The 18224-nt window shown below is 31.5% G+C and overlaps 1 protein-coding gene across 3 annotated transcripts; it reads right to left on the reverse strand.

Annotated features, from left to right (window-relative positions):
* Window positions 1-1066: 1066 nt before the first annotated feature.
* LOC112292212 (uncharacterized) lies at window positions 1067-4459 on the reverse strand. Of its 3 annotated transcripts, none has more exons than XM_024540477.3 (8): window positions 4106-4459; window positions 3671-3809; window positions 2993-3140; window positions 2749-2827; window positions 2342-2453; window positions 2042-2133; window positions 1369-1581; window positions 1067-1213 (listed from the first exon to the last, which is right to left on the reverse strand). In XM_024540477.3, the coding sequence occupies exons 1-7, from the start codon at window positions 4136-4138 to the stop codon at window positions 1537-1539; spliced, it is 648 nt and encodes a 215-aa protein (XP_024396245.1). In that variant the 5' UTR covers window positions 4139-4459; the 3' UTR covers window positions 1067-1213; window positions 1369-1536. The 3 variants fall into 3 exon arrangements, with proteins under 3 accessions (XP_024396245.1, XP_090112605.1, XP_024396244.1); XM_090256479.1 differs by having other exon boundaries at window positions 1419-1581; window positions 3671-3812; window positions 4106-4451; XM_024540476.3 differs by having other exon boundaries at window positions 3671-3812; window positions 4106-4451.
* Between the last annotated feature and the right edge of the window lie 13765 nt (window positions 4460-18224).

An 18224-nucleotide genomic window follows, 5' to 3' on the forward strand; every position in this document is an offset into this window, starting at 1 on the left:
CATCTATAATTTTTAATTGATTTTTAAGTGTGTTGACGCAGTTGACATAATCTAACATATATTCTCATTCTTCTTATCTGTAAAAAAGTAGCATCAAACAAAGATAATACTAAAATATCATTATTCTTATAAATGTTATATAAAATTCTCTATGTTTTTGTAGCCTTTTGCAACAAATTATGTCAACAAGGTTTTGGTTGTCTAAATTTGCACCAATGGCACTAAAAGCCCTCTTCTTGTATTTTTGACATTTTATTTTGATCTTAAATTTGAAATCAAACTTGCTAGAAATATTATTAGGTAAAAAATAATAATAATCATAAATAGTTAAACAAATCAAAGAATAAATATAATAATTTTTTCCATACTTAGCAAGTACAACTTAGAACACATTTTTGCAAATTATACAATACAAAATAATAGTATCACAATCTTCTTCAAAAGGAGTTAAAATTTGAAAATAACCAAATAAATAGAAAACATCTTGACAAGAGAGGCTACCAAAATTTAACTCTTCTACAATGTCCACCAAAAGTTATTCATATATAAATGTATACAACAATTTGTTTCAGTTTCTCTTATTTAATGATTCACTTTTAAAATACATTTTGCAACTAAAACTTAGTAAGAACTAAAACCAAAAAAAATCACCAATTTGAATTTCACTTTTATTTATCCGATGTTCATTGTGCATTAAGTGAATACAGCAACTGACAGATATTTTGCAAACAACTTAAGAAAAGAAAAAAGTAGTAATCTGGGGAAAACTAATGAATGGGTTGGGAAATCTATCCAAGAAAGAGATAGCGTGGTGGCAAAAAATCTTGCCTCTGACAGTCACAATGACTTCGTGAACCTTTAATATCTCAGCATGTAAATCTGGGAAAGCCGTGCTTTTGCGTTATTTTTCCTAGAACTTGTAAAGCCACCAGTTATAAAGGCAGTATTCACATGAATCTACATTCCAGTTAGAAGTGAATGAAGATCTGCTGAAACAGATGCAACGTCCAAAATAGGATAGACGAGAAGGAAGCAGACAGATATAGTAAACTGCACAACCAAGATGTAGCAAAATAGTACGGAATATTATTTATGATATCCGTGTGCATATACAAGTAAATAGAATTAAGTAAAACGTGAAAGACCAAACCCATCTAAACAAGTGCAGGTAGACTACTCTCCCCACTTTTGAGACGATGATTGAGCAATTTTTCTGCACACAAAGGAACATAAAAGAATGTTTAAAACTAGTACACATTAATGAAGCATTGCAAAACATTTATGTTACAAATTAACGAAGCAAGCTTGATGACGCAAGTTGACAAGGAATGAAATACTTTAAGTCGAGACAAATAGCTGATTACATGCCTTCTCACTGTATACAATGGACGTAGATGCAATTCCGAAGCATTACATACAGGGTTGGTCCTCAAGCAGATTCATGCTCCTAATGTGTATACATGGATCTTTACATAGATTTACACTTCATGATCACTGGCTTGAATCTAACAAGCTTCAACACGTCGGAAACGTTATCTAGCTTTTCAAGAACGCTTTAAGTGTGAAGGTTGGAGGTCCATCCTGCAAAACAAAATACTCAGTTAATTATATTGTAGTTCTGAATATATTTACTTCAAAATGAACAGAAACCTATGCTTGACATACCCGAAGAAAACGTCCGAAAATTCAATGTCTTAACAGACTGGTTGAAATAATTGCAGAGGATTCTGTAGATATCGAGTAGAACGATATTTTTCTTCGAGCACACTACGGTTCAGATGTAAAATTTGTCTCCTCGCCGATTACAATTTTGGAAAAACAAAAAAAAGACAAAAGGTTTAAAAGATCCTAGAGCACGGATGGCACACACTACGGACTTGAGATCAATTCCCAGGTTAAGAATACTGCTGAATGCCTAATACCACCATGGGAAGATAAAGGAATCTCACAAGAATCTCAAAAAATTCTCCAGATGTAAGAAAGTCCAAACCTCGTTGTGATGAACGTGACATTAATACTAGGTTACAGATTCGAATGCTACCTTGCCAAGTTCTTGATTAAGCCGCTGCCTTACAACTGTTGTGTGTTGCAGCAATCTCTCCATTGATGTATAGCTTGGTAAATTGGCATGCGCTACATCCAAGTCACCAGCGGCACCACATATAAGTTAAGTGACCTTAGCAAGTTGCCCTGGTTCTTTTCAGAAGAAAAATAACAAAAGAAAAAGGCAGAGTGAAAATTGGCAGCCATAGAAGATTATGCTGTCATGTAGACACACGTGCAGTAAATACTCTTCGCAAGTATCTCAACCAAAATTTGTATGATCTGACTGGAAGCATACCTAAAACGGCAGAATTCAGCGCATCTGCCACGCTATGGCGATATTCCAAAGACAGATAATGAAACATGGGAGAAGTTTCGGGATCATCATATGCTAGCAACGCCATACAATCCTGCAAGCCACTTCAGAAAATGCCTTACATACTGAAGTTAGAACTCTGATTCTCTATCACGGTTACCACATACAGACCACCTTTACAGATAACGTGACAAATATGGTGCTAAACGTCACATGAGAAAAAAAATCTGAAAACTCACTATGTGCCCTTCTAAATTGATATAATGTTCAACGCACGAGACATTGAAACGTACTACACAAAACCGTATTAACATACAAAATACACACCAAAGTGCATAAAGCAAGCCATTCAAAGAAAGAAGTCTTAAGGCACAATCAAGACAACTGACCTGGAGCTTATCTAGGCATCGCTCTAGTAGTTTCCCAAAAGGTCGCAGCTCTTTCTGAGCAAACTCCAATGCACTCGCACTGCATTCTAAGGCAATCGGTTTCAGTCACTCTAAGAATTTGCTTCTACCCTGAGAAGCTCTTTTAAGCGTAAACCGGATAATCAGTATCTAGTGTAATAGGTCTAGAATAACGAAGCCAATGATGAACATATGTACAACGATTTCGAAATACATGAGGTCGTACCAATCCTTAGCTCGAACTAGCTCGATAAAGTGGAGTATCAGAAGATCAAAATGTACATCCGGATTGGAAGTTAGAAGATCCACAGCAAGCTCGTTTGTAAGCTCGATGGCCTTCAGAGCATTCCCTTCCAGTACATGGTTGTAAATTGCTGCATCAGAAGCAAAAAGTCAGTTCGATACATTTACAAAAAAATTAAATTAAAATAAATAAAATTAAAATAGTCCGTTTATGAGTCCGTTTCCTCCTCAACAGTGAATTGAAGCGAATGTCACCAGGAAGTCGATAGAAGATATTGACCAATTCCTCGAAACCGATCTACACAACTGAAGGTGTACTCCCTAGTTCATACACTTGCCAGCTGCTGTAAGAGACTCACTCTTTGAGAACTTATCTCCTTCTGGGGCCAGGCATATTAAATGTATAGCAGAATGAGCTAGACACCGACAATAGACAATTAAGCACGGCTCGGACAAGCCCTCTGCATGTTAAGATTAAATCGGGACATTTATTGTAAGCAGGTTATTAGGTTGAGTAATTTTCCAGTTCCAAGTGGATATGTATTTCATGTGGCTCCAGTGTACCTGCAATAATCAGACAACTGATTGACCAAAGTGAACAACCATCCACAACAGACTCTGAACCACCACTAACTTAAGCAATTTGAATGAGAGAACACACGTTTTCTCTTGTCGATATCAACAGAGCAGTCGGCCGTGCGCTTCATGCCAGAGCAGGCAATGAACGATTCAGCTGTCTCTTTGAAGCAATTGTGAACGAGATACGACAACACAATCTTGCGCACCTCGCTGTCGCTCACCTTCTGGTGCAACACCACAACACCTCTGAGCAATTTGGAGTCCTTTCTATTGTTAATTGACAACTTCAAACTGCAACAAAATGGTGAACGAAATTGACTGCTGCAGAAATTCAAAATGAAATCCAAGTATACTCAAACACATGTATTATTCACCAAACAAAGTAACCACACGTACGAATCCCAGAAAATGATAGGTTTGAATAACAGGAGAAAGTCATAACAAACAAATGCAAGACATCAAGCTCTGTGGTTCTAACAAGGACGATCGCCGCTGTTGAGAACACAAACTACCATACCACATTTTCAAAAAGGCGAGGATCCACATCCATCCCTCTCGGGTTTTTGCGCTTCCTCCGCCTCCGAAACCCGAAACGCTCAATTGCGATGCCGTGCCTCTCCCACCGCCTCCGCGCAGCTCCTCCACTGCCCCGCTCTTCCTCCACACGACAAACTCCACAACCCCCCCCCCCTCCCCCCCCCCGCTTTCACCAATTCCACGGCATCGTTGAGTCCAAAGTCATGTACTCACCCGAAACCCTAATAACTAAGGTTTTACTTCCCATACTCCACAACATCGCATCGCGAACGCTTCACCATGACGAGAGGAACCTAGCGGCGGAGACAATCGCAGATGGAGAGCATGCGTAAAATGCAGGATCAGGATCACGGTCCCACTGTAGGTACATGCTCGGCATTGACACAACCACTCTATCGGGTGCTTGCTCTCATGGATCCATCGATGCATGCATGATGCTGATGATGATGCCTCCCTCTCGTGGTCGCATTCAGGGTTTGCTCGACATTTCCTTTCCACGTTGTATGACATGGCGTTGCTCCAGTGCCACGTCATCCATTTTAAAAGGTTGTTACATTGTTTTTGATGAAAAGGATATTTGTTGTATGAGCGTTTATTCATTAGTATTAAGTGTTACAGAAGTTGATTTTAAACATTTGGATGTATGAGTTTGTTGGTACAGCTTAATTATTGGTATGTGCAAATTTAAAATATTTGCCATGAGATGTAAGGATTGTCAGTGTAAATTCACAATCTTGATTGTATTTAGAGAAGTGCATTGTAAAAGGGCAACATATATTTTTACATTGTGAAAGGATAATGTATGTTTTTGGCCAATAGAAAGACTTCTTTATCTTAACCAATTATCCAATTAGAAGACTTCTTTATTTCTTTATCTTGTAATTGAACTTCCTTAATATGTTGATATAATACAATATTAAATCACAATGTAAAAATATGTCTAAGAATTATACAAGCATCTTTCATAAAATCCACACAAAAATAATAATAAAATAGCCAAAGAAGAGCATATTTATATGTAAAATAATAATAATAATAATAATAATAAACAAATAAAAAATATCAATATATATATATATATATATATAAGTGAAAAATGTTAACATGATCTAAATTTATCCACCCATTCTAACTTCTAGATTCATTTCTCTACTATTGGATTTACAACCAATGAAAACCAACTACATTCACTATTGTATTAATCCAATTGCAAATTATAGTAATGATGATGTAGATGAGGCAAACATTCTATGTGCTTTGTGATGATGGATAGATTGATTTAATAAAACTTTGGATCTCTTTCTCTCCCTCTCTCTCTCTCTCTCTCTCTCTCTCTATATATATATATATATATACATATATTTTTTAATTTATCTATAAGAATGAAAGAACAAATAAAAAAACATATATAATTGTAAAAATGAAACTTACAAAAAAAATCATGCAAATAATCAATTAATTTTTCAACAAAAAAAGTTAGACAATTTTTATTTATTTTTCCTCAAAGAATAAATAGAAAATTGATACAATAACCTATATAATTGATATTCTTAGATATAATTTTAATAAATGCTTTAAGCTATGTTTATTTATTTATTAAATACATGCTTATGATTTAATATTATATATTGTAGATCATATTTTATATAAATATTATATACTATTATTTAAAATATATGAATGATTAGAATCATATTTATTGGATTATTTTAAAAGATAAAATTATTATTTGTAAAAGAATCATATACATTTATATTTATATGTAGAATTAAAAATGTTAATTAAAGTAATAATATTTTTCATAATTATTTTATAAGTCAATAAAAAAATAGACATGTGATATCTTTAATTAATTAGTTTTAATAAAGTAAATAAATATTTATGATAGTAAAATATTAAATTTGTTTTTAAAAAAATGTACACCTTAAGAATTAAAGATTTATTAATCTTACCTTTGTATGTACTAAATATTAGAAAACCATGTGATATATTTTTTAAAGACCATGAGGTTTACAAATCAAATGTCCAAATAATAGGACGCTTATGTATTGATTTTTTAGATGCAAAAGAATTTCTAAAAGAAGTTTTATTTCTAAAATGCCATATATAATGATATAAAAAGTTCAAATCCGCATTTATAAGACTTCAATATTTTGTTTTTGAATAATATATTATTTATCCAACATATTCCTAAATACTTTTGTTATATTTTTGTTACTTTTATATATATATATATATATATATATATATATATAACACATTAAATTTCATCTAATGTATAAGCAAAACAAATACTTTACATGGTATACAACAACCTAATAACAAAATCTCAAAGTTATTTATAATACAATCCTAACTATTCAATCTCAAATATCTCCTAAAAAGAAGGATTTTGACTCTTTTCACAAATTTATTCTATTTTCCTTACTTAAGACTAAATTTAAAATCAATTAATATTTAGAATTGTACTCAACTTTTGATCCAACTCGATGTACAAGGTAAATCTAGAAATTGCAACCATTAATATTAAGTGAAGCACAAATTACAAATGTATGCATTTAAGTAGCCAAATTGCAAGATCTCACTTCATTGCTCTTATATATACCATGGCTCTAAAATTTGATACTAATCTCTTGTAAAAATTATATATATATATATATATATATATATATATATATATATGTATTCAAATAAAATAAAATAAAATAAAAAATAAAGTAATAAAAAAAATAAGAAGCAAAACAAGATAAGGCAGGAATGAAGAAATTATGCACCTAGTAATACCAATCTTATCTAAGAATTTAAGTTTGCATATATTCTCAAGCTAATATCATCTATTGGCACTTCTTGGTGATCTTGTCGCCATAGTGCATGCTTATGATTATGATTTTGGTAGTACCAAAGCTCTAATGTTGATGCATTGCACTCCATGTGGTAATAAAAATTACTAGTTTTAATATTTTACTGATATTATTATGCTATCAAGGTAGAATTACTTGCAAGTATGTATTTATGATGGTAGAGTGCTAGTATGGGCTTTTGGTTGAATTAAGAATCTCTTTGTAGGAATAAGATTTGGCATAGCCATAATCTTATTTATACTAATTAGATTGACATCATGTCTTACTTACGTAAATGAAGCAAGCAAATCCTTGTATCATTCCTTTATATTGATAAATGAAGAATCTTGAAGACAACTAGTTGGAAGATTAATTAGCAACATATAGGCAGTTAGGATTTAATTGCATATATGATTTTTTTTGCATCTTCAGAGATTCTATTGTAAAGATGTTCAAACATCTTTGATTTTATTTTATATGTACCTAAAGTAAATTCTCAATCATTGCATGCATGGTGTAGAACTTATACTAAGAGATTAGTTTGAATCTTGATAAGATTTGTACCAAGCTAATATTTTAGTAGAGTTGTCAGATCATATAAAGTTAACAATGTGATCAGAAAGATGAAGATATTCAAATAAATGTATACAACTTCAATCAGGTGAGCCAAACAACATAAGAGGTTTTAAGTCATGCAAGGGCTGTAAATAGATGACTTCATGTTAAGGACATGAGTCTTGAAGAAAGAAATCCTCAATACACTCTTGTGTTTCTCAAAAGAACTAGAAAGTCACTTAAAGATGATATAATATTAAATTAGAATAGCTATTATAAAAAATAAGAAGACTAAAAAGTCATGAAATAAGACTAAAGACTAGAAAGGCATTGACAAAAGTGAAGAAGGCTTCATTCTTGCCTCCATATATAATTTCTACATGGTAATATCCTAAAAGACCTCCAAATCGTGTTGACTTTGCAAGTTACATATCTTAACTTCTAAGGCAGGTTTTCTATATGTATGCCACATAATTAGTTTTTTCCAGCAAGCTATAAATTCATGGTTAAGTTATTGACCAAGTTTCTATCCTACAAATATATGTAAAATCAAAAGAGTGTCTATGAAGCTTTTAAATAGTTTTTTTAGAAAATATTATAAAATAAATATATTTTTATCTATTTCTATTTAATCATATAGGTAAATATCATAATAAATATGTATATCCATGACAATTTAATAATTTGACAAAAGTAAGATAGAATGCCTTACAACTTACTTTGAGAATCTCAAAAAGATAAACAAGTAAGGCGAGCTACATCAAGTGGAATCTATACCTAAAATATCAATATAAGCACCTATGCATAAATCAATCTAAATTTGTGATTAACACCAGTATGAACATGTTACATTGTATTATTTTAATTTAAGGATTTGACATTACAAATAATAACTATATAAGCTATTGAAACATCAATTACATCACTACATGGTTCAGCTCCTATTGGATTTTCCATCATTTGATAGTTACATAAGTATGTCCATTTATTCAAACAAAATTTCATCCTATACTTATTAGGCCTTGCCATATACTATTATTTCTTTTAGATATGGAATAATATGATATTATATGATGGATAACATGTTATATTTTTCAAACCCAAGCATTACATATAAAGCCATGTACTTTGAATTTGGTTCAATGACATATGAATCATCACAATTACAATTGATCTATTCCATTTACAATATTAGGATATTAGTCACATGAATATGATGTCTTTTGACTTCTATTACATGCTAATTAGCTTTTGCAATAAACCAATATATTTCTACTTATTAACTTGGCAATGCCTATAACAAAGATTCATACAATGAGGCAATGTGTAACAAGATATAGATAAGATAATTGTATAGATAGTTAGAACTATAGAAGTTTTTAGAATTGGGGTTAGATTAATGGACCAAGTAAGACCCATTGTGGAACATCTTAGAAAGAATTCAAGGCGGTTATTTAGATAGGGCCTACTACAAAACCTTCTAGAAAAAGAATTTAAGATAATTATCTATGTAAGGCCCACCACCTAAGAACATTCTAAAAAGTCTAGGGTAATAGGACAAGATATAAATAAGACTGACTATGATCTTTTGGGATATTTGGTTAAGTATAGCTTTAGACTCTCTTTCTAAGTAGAGTTTGGTTTTACATCATTTTATTTAATTTAATTTTATTTTATTTATGTTTATTCAATTTTGTCTTTCATGTCCTTTTTTATTTAATTCTATCTAGTGTTATTTTTATTCTAGACTATTTTATCTTATTTTGTGATGAAACTTTATGTTATTGTGGATTAAAAAGGTCTTGGATTTTTGAAATAGTCTACTCCTATTTCATTAATTTCAAAGCAAGAGCCAGACTATTTACTTTTGGTAGTATTTCAATAGCCATCATCTAGTCCAAGGTCAATTGTTATGGTCATATTGGGTATTGTGTTGAGGCTACTACAAATTACTTTTAAAAAATCAATCGGGAGGTGAGAGAGCATTACAATAATGAAGTCTAACTATAATAAGATATAGATAAGATAATTATAGAAGAATAGATGGTTAGAACCATAGAAGTTTTTAGAATTGGAGTTAGATTAGTGGACCAAGTAGGATCTACTATTGAAAATTCTGATAAGAATTTAGGGTAGTTATTTAACTAGGGCCCACTATGGAACCTTCTAAAAAAGACTTAAGATAGTTATCTAGATGGGATCCACTATCTAGGAACATTCTAGAAAGTCTAGAGTGATAGGACAAGGTATAAATAAGACTGGCTAGGGCCTTTTGGGACATTTGATTAAGTATAGTTTTGGACCTTTTCTCTTAGTAAAATTTGGTTTTGCATCCTTTTGTTTAGTTCTATTTTTTTTTTTGTTTCTATTTGCTCAATTTTGTCTTTCATGTCCTATTATATTTAGTTCCATTTAATTTTGTTCTGATTTTATTTTGTCTTATTTTGTGATGAGGCTTTATATTGCTGTAGATTAAAAGGATCTTAGATTTTTCAGATAATCTGGTCTTATTTCATCGATGGAGAAATTATAGTATGAAAGATATAGCAGAGCAATCCCAGATGAAGGGTCAAATATAACACCTCTTAAATCAGATAGCTAATTTGCAAGAGTAAATAGAAGCCTCAACGACAAGAAAGTCGATATTTGCTAGGTTAAAATTAAGTAAGCCCAATACATACTCTGGGACTTCAAGACAAGAGGATGTATGTTAATGGCTCTTCAACATGCAATAATATCTCTAACTATATAGAATAAATACCACTGAAGGAATTATATATGCATCTAACTATTCAAGAGATGCGGAAGCCATTTGGCAGAGACAGTGAATTCAAAGCTATGGAACTCAAGGTCAATTTCAAGACTGGGAGGAATTTGAGACTGAATTTAAGAATCAATTTTGGCCCATCAATGCGAAGAAGATAGTACAAAACCAATAGGCAAATCTTAAACAAGCTAGATTGGTGCAAGCTTATGTCTCCCGATTCAAGTCTCTATATCTCCAAATTGGCAATGTTTTGGAGGCGAAGATGATAGATTGATTCTTACAAGGTTTGAAATCTGGGGTCCAACGAGAAGTGGAGCTAAGGAATCTACAAACATTCAAAGAGACAATTTGGATTATAGAGATAGTCAATACTATAGATTTTAGAAATCATGGAGTACAATCTATAATACGAAGTCCCATGTCGCTATCTAATACTATGGTACAACAATCAATACTAATGGAGATTGATGCCTTATAAGAATCATTGACACTACAAAGACGACAAATATTGGTACAAAAAGGATTGTGTTTCTATTGTCGAGAGCCAGGCCATCAAATCGAAGGTTGTCCAAAATGTCAAAATTCAAGCATCAACAAGGCAAGGCGAGTTCATAGTCTCAAAACTCACCAAGCCAATAATGAATCAGAGTAGAAAAATAGGGCTTTTCAATATAGATGCCAAGGGCTAGTACTAGAGATAGCTATTATCTCTCAAAGATGAATGGCATGGCCTCAAAAAACTATAAAAAGAATCGACTGGTGTATCTAACGAGACTACTAAGAGGAGAATCATGTCAAGTGCTTATAGATTGTGGCTCTACGAAAATTGCATCTCAATTAAAATTATTGATTAACTTGGAATTAAAATTAAGGCAATCAAAGAAAAAAGTATATATCTTGCAGATGGCTAAGAGAACATATTGAGTGAGACATGTGAAGAAGAAACCGTGAAATTGACACATGCCTACATCTTAAGAGAGAAATTCAAGGTGACAAAGCTAAAGTATGATGTTATCTTTGGTATGCCATAGCTAGAGATGGAAAATAAGCAAATTGATTGGATAGCAAGGATAATCTCTTTTAAAGATAGAGGACGTAAGGTGATTCTTTGCACCTTTGCATCAAGTGAAAAAAAAAGACAATCTACAACCAAAGACTTATTCGTAGAGATGACCTTTATGAAGAAGTAAATACAACATAAGCAACCACTATATATGGTAGTTCCAAATTTTGTGTCAATGGTGGAAAAGACAGTCAAAGGAGTAGAACGGACAGAGTTACTTATACAAGATGTATTCTCAATCGACCTATTTAATGGCATGCCTCCTGATTGAGGTACTTCTTTTCAAATAGAACTATTTCTTAGAGCCAAATCAACAAGTCGACCAATTTATTGCCTAGTACTAAAAGAACTTAGGGAGCTATCGAAGACATTGGATGAACTCTTGGAAAAAGGCCTCATTTGAGAAAGCACATCACCATAGGAAGTACTTGTACTCTTTGCACTCAAAAAAGTTGGTAGAATTTACCTTTTCATCGACTATTAAGGCTTTAATAAGTAGACTGTTAAAAAATACATATCCACTTCCATGCTTGGATGATCTTCTTGACTAACTTTGAGATGCAATCATCTTTAGTAAATTGGATCTTTGAAGTGGTTATTGACAAACACCTATTGCAATAGAGGATGTGAAAAAGATAATATTTCGTACACACTATAGACATTTTGAATGGCTAGTTTTATCTGTTGGCCTTACTATTGCTTTAGTTTCTTTTATGGATTAGATGAACAAATTGTTTCGAGATTTTTTGGATAAGTATATAATTTTTTTCATTGATGATATCCTTATATATAGTAAAATCCATGAAGAGCATGAATAACACATACAAGAAATACTACATCGGCTACAAGATAGTTACTTCTATTATTAGTAATCAAAATATAAACTTTGGAAGTTGGACGTCACCTTTTTTATACATGTAGTGTCATCCGAAGGCATGCATATGGAACAAGTTAAGGTGAAAGCAATAAAAGATTGATCAACTCCCAAGGATGCTTCTGAAGTTTGCTCATTTTTTGGCCTTGTTAGATACTATTGTCATTTTGTTTGATAATTTGCTCACATTGGTGCTTCATTGGAAAATCTATTGGAAAAAGGTACTCCATTTGAATAAAAATTAGAGCAGCAAAATGCCTTTGATAAGTTGAATCAGGCATTCATTACTACTCTAATATTGCAATTGTATGATCTTAATGTTCTTTGTAAGCTTTACATTGATGTTTATAACTTTGTTACTGAAGTGTTCCTTCAACAAGACTTTAGTAAGGATCTTCAATCTATGGCATATGAATCATGTAAGCTTAGAAGAGTAGAGCCCAATTATTCTACACATGATCGAGAATAATTAGCGATTGTACATGCCACAAAGATATAGCGATACTATCTATTAGAGAAGTCAATAGTTGTTCGGACTAACCATCGATCCTTCCTATATGATTTGCATCTAAAAAATATGAAATCATAGTATTATCATTAAGAAGAATAATTGTAGCTTTTTGATATCCAGCTTCAATATAAATAAGAGAGACAACATATTATTTCAGACAACTTATTGCAAAGACTAGACTTGAAGGACGAATTGAAAGATAAGGCAAAAGTTGCTATCATTAATACTATGATCTTAAATCTAACCAATGCGGTAGTATGGAAGGAAGCTTTGCATGGATGTTGTATTATGTGTTGTCTTGTTTGAGAATGCACCGAGCATATAGTTGTGGAAGGTGAGGATGTGTTTTACAAACATCTAACAATTCTAATAAATTTCATCTATATGAGAAGAATATAATCCAAATTCCAATTCAAAAGTACTAAAAAAAATTCTTCTCAGTAGCCTCAATCATACATAAATCTTAATTATCTTTTTACTAATATATTTAAGTAATTTATATTTATTTTTGTAAGCCCTAATCCTAATCAGTGAGCTTTGATAAGTTGTAACTTCTAATTTGACCATCCACTTGATGTGAAATTTTTCATGCAATTGTCAATATAAATCTTTTATATGCTGTCGTGATGTAACATGAATAACAAGTGAAAGGGTGAAAAAAATAACATATTTTAAGGATCTCACTTCAAAAATATTGTAGCAAATTATCTTGGAAAAATAGATATTAGTCAAAGGGTAGAAAAATTAAAGGTGCTAATGCTGCCTTTTTACAAATTATGCTTCTATTTATTTTGTAAGGCCATAAATAAGACAAAATAAGGTAGATTAGAAAAATAAAGCATATAGGCATATGTAGGGAGGAGTTAGGAGTGCAAATTAGTAAAAATTACCTCAAGAAGACGAAAGTTGATACCCGAAGAGGACCGGTTATGAACCTGGGTCGAAATCAGACCCTAAGGCACAAAACTGCAATTTGACGGCGATTCAAGGACTCTTTGATAGATCGGAGATAAAGATTTGATAGAAGATTAGATAGGGTTTCTATGGGCATTAATTTTGGGTGATTTGTAGTTGATATGACTTTGTAAGAGCTTTGCAAAGTCAAGGTTTGTTTCAGATGATTTGGGTTTTATGAAATAAAATAGGATTTATGTTTTGGGTGATTTCAAGAGTTTTATAAGAGATCTATGGGTGAAATTTTGTGAATTTATGGTTATAGTTGTTTTTAATATGTATCATGAATTTGAGCTTGATCTAACAATTGAATTAAGGAATATTGAGGTTTAAGTGGATCAAGGTCTTTGAAAGTAGAATTTTAGGTCTAGTGGGGGTTCTTAAGATTTCTTGTAATCTACTAGTTGGATTGGAGTAAAACTTACTTGAAAGGATATTATACTTGTTTTTCTATGTGTATGAGAATTTTAAAATCCATCGAACGGTGTAAAAGAGAGATATTGGCTCTGGAAGATTGGCATCAAGATTGGAGAAGGAGGCCGGCCAATACCCGAGCACATTTTTGAGGTTATCATCAATTTAGTAACTCCGATCCTTTTCAATTTTTTTGTGATTATTTTAAAATTATTTTTTAAGATGTGTGCAAAATTTGAGTTAAGATCAACAGTTTCTTCATTAGTTATTGAGGTTTAAATCTGTTGTATGAATTACTAGGGTTTAGTTTAGGGTTTGATTAGGATTTGGTTAAGATTTGGTTTAGGATTTGGTTTAGGATTTGGTTTAAGGTTTGATTTAGGATTTAGGATTTAGGGTTTGGATTAGGATTTGTTTTAGGATTAGGATTCGATTAGAGTTTGGTTTAGGATTTAGGATTTGGATTAGGATTTGATTTAGGGTTTAGGATTTGGTTAGGATTTGGTTTAGGATTTAGGATTTGGTTTAGGGTTTAGGGTTTGGATTAGGATTTGATTTAGAATTTAGGATTTGATTAGGATTTAATGTAGGATTTAAGATTTGATTAGGATTTGATTTGGAGTTTAGGATTTAATTAGGATTTGGTTTAGGGTTTGGGGTTTGATTTAGGATTTAGGATTTGGGGTTTGGTTTAGGATTTAGGATTTGATTAGGGTTTGGTTTAGGATTTTATTAGGATTTAAGATTCAATTAGTTTTGGCCTAAAGTTTGAATGAAGTTCAATAGGATTTTAACTAGAATTAAATTAAGATTGAATTGAGATGTATTTGAGTGATATTTGCGATCCTTCTAATATTTCTTTAAGAATTCTTATAGTTTGTTTGAAATTTCTTTGAGGTTTTTTTTGAATTTGATTAAGCTTGCTTAGAATTATTATGGTCTAATTAGAGCATTGTTAATATTCTATTAGAATTAAGATTTTGTTATTGCAATTTCCATTCTTCCTTCCACTGCTAGGTACCCGGAGTATTTTCAAGCAAGATTTCACATATTATGACAATCGTCAAAAAAATTTTAGGCCAATCCAACTTACCGATTGTGAAAAAACCTCCAAAAACTGTACTAATGTCACTCGGCCACCAACTTGAAAGGTGAAGCAAAAGTTTCAACAATGATTTCTCCTTCTGTAATGATTAACTTTGATTCAAAATTGATATACAGCTTGATCTTTAAGTCTTTTAATGTCATGCCAAATTTTAGCTTGATTCAACTAATAGATCTCTAGATATCATAGAAACCCTATCCAACCCCAAACTGCCAAATTTTGATATGTTCTTGTACCAAAATCCAGATATCTCTCAATTGCACTGTTGGATTATTACAAAACTTCACATATACTTAAAATACCTAATTAACCAAGCATTGTCAAAATTTGAACTATAGATGTGACATCAATTTTATGAACTAGCCGAGAGTACTAGCCCTAATTTCATTGCATAAATCCCAAGTTGCCAATACAAACTTTAACTTCCAACAATAATTACCAAGTCACTCAAAATCCTCCTTAAATCAATCTTACATCTCTACAAGAAGCTCTAACCTAGCTCTCAATTCCTAATCTCCGATCTTCAAATGAAACCCTATTTTATCCTAGGAAATTGTTTTAGTGGCTAGAAGTCTAATTTCGACCCTGTCTCAAAAACGGTCGGCCCTTGGATATCAATATAACCTATCCTAAGGATTTTTTAGTCCAATCCTATCTTCAACTTAATCCTAGTATCAAATATATTAATTATTTACTTATTATAACCTGATTTTATTAATTCATGGTCTTTCTAAGGTAGTAAAAAAGTCTCTATAGCTAGGAAGTAAAATTAATAACTAACCTTCAACCTACTAACTATTAAGATAAGAAAATAACCTAAGAGGCTCTTATAAAAGCCATATTTAGATACTTTAAATTATTATTGAATCGAGATAATTAAATATTAATTAAAAATTAAATTTTGATTATAATTTCATTATATAGTCGTATTACATCACAACATTGGGATGCTTATTTCAAGATGGTTAGTAATTGAGTGAAAGTGAATAATATACAGTATCAAAATTAGACTCTTAGTAATGGCTTAATCTATTTCAAGAAGCGAATTTATATATTCGATAATGCTATACTTCGGTGACGAAGAAAAGAGAGTTTGTCTTGAGAAAGTGATGGACTTTTGGCTGACACTAACTTCTCAATTAATCATAAGATGAAAAATACTCCAAGATTATTTATAATTATGTTTTTATTCCTTTCCATGATATTAAACATACTAGCAATAAACATCAAATGCCAAGCCTTTAGTAATTGTAAAAGTTATAGTAGTAAATAATAATTACCAAACTTCTAGTAATAGTAAAAGTTATAGCAGTAAATAATAATTACTAGATCTCCAATAATAGTAAAAGTTGTAGTAATAAATAATAATTACCAAACCTCTAATAATAGTAAAATTTGTATCAGTAAATAATAATTATCGGACCTCTAGTAACAGTGTAAGTTGTAGCAATAAATAATAATTATTGGGCATTCAATAACAATAAAATTTGTAGCAATAAATGATAATTATCAGATCTCCAATAATAGTAAAATTATTCAATAATTTCTAAATCTTTCGTAATTTCCAAAACCCTTTTTGTGGTAGTAAAATCCTTATAATACCAAAATTCCTTCAATACCGAATTCCTTTAATGCACTGAACTTTAAAATTTGATAATTCTCAATTTAACTGTTAGATTGAACTCAAATTATTTGAGAAGTAAGGTAATACCTTTAACTCTTTTATATCCAAATTTCAACTATCGATTCTTTACAAAACTCTAGATAACACAATTTCAGTCGCACGACCTTTACATGTTGACTTACAAACACCTATATACTAATTTTGTGATTTCTTACAAACCCAATACTCAAATGATAAGAAATTTTTTTTGTATAGCTTCTCAATATTATAACTACACCTTTGGCAAGTTTGAGCCAAAATTCATTCAAAAATGCTCAAAAAAAATGGCTCAAAATATAACCATCAATAATTTGGTTCACTTACTTCCTTAATTTGCAAGCTTTGACTTCGGCCAGCCATTTCTTCCTCATTTCAGATCTAATTTCATCAAATCTTATACAATAGTTGAAGCCCTTTAAGTCAACTTTTCAACCCCACCTTCCGATTGTTAAATGCCTTTCTATAACTCTTTGTATACTTGAAAGTGTGACAGTAGGTACAAATTTCACATCTAGACTTTAAACAGCCATAACTCTCTCATTGCAGACTCAAAGTTTACAACCCATTCAAAAAAATTGTAGTCCTTCAAACCAGCTTTTCAACGACACTTTTTGTTTTCCAGAAAACCTTCTACAACTTTCTATATGCTTAAAAGAGTGACAGTCGGTAAACAATTCACACCCTAACTTCAAACAACCTTAACTTCTTCATACAAAACTCAAATAACAAACTTTATATACCAAAATTATAGCCCAAAACAAAAGCTTTCTGAATTTTTCCTCTAAACCCTCGAATTCCTATGAAGAAGTGGCCTCCCCTTCGGTTTTCTCTCGGAAAGCCCCTTGAAGTTCATTGGTCATGACCTATAGCCAATGAGAGTGAAGATTCTCTTATCCTTGCCTTATCTATCCACGTAGATGGCCTAAGGCCACAATACTATAATATCAATATCCATATCTTTCTACATCTTCTATATTAAATAACCCTAATACTTCTATTTTTACTTATAAAACTTAAACAAGTTATTTAAGATTTCTATAGATTATGAACTTCTATAGAAAATAATTCATTATTTAGTAAGATCATTATTAAATAACATCAATATAATAACCATTATTTTTATACTATGAATAAATTATAACATGACATCTACCCCCTCCAAACCTGCACATTCTCCGACATGTGCTAATTTATATATCTTCATCATCTTCATCATCTTCTGTTACCTCCACGTCTTCTATTTGGTCCAGATTTAATTTCTCGTGGTGCTTAAGATCACATGGATTGAATCTATTGTCTCTTCTCTTGAATGCTTTTATTTGTTTTCCAACGACAGGTATTTTCAGCATTATT

This window comes from Physcomitrium patens, chromosome 15 (genome assembly GCF_059467195.1).
Source record: "Physcomitrium patens ecotype Gransden chromosome 15, ASM5946719v1, whole genome shotgun sequence".
NCBI lineage: Eukaryota > Viridiplantae > Streptophyta > Bryopsida > Funariales > Funariaceae > Physcomitrium > Physcomitrium patens.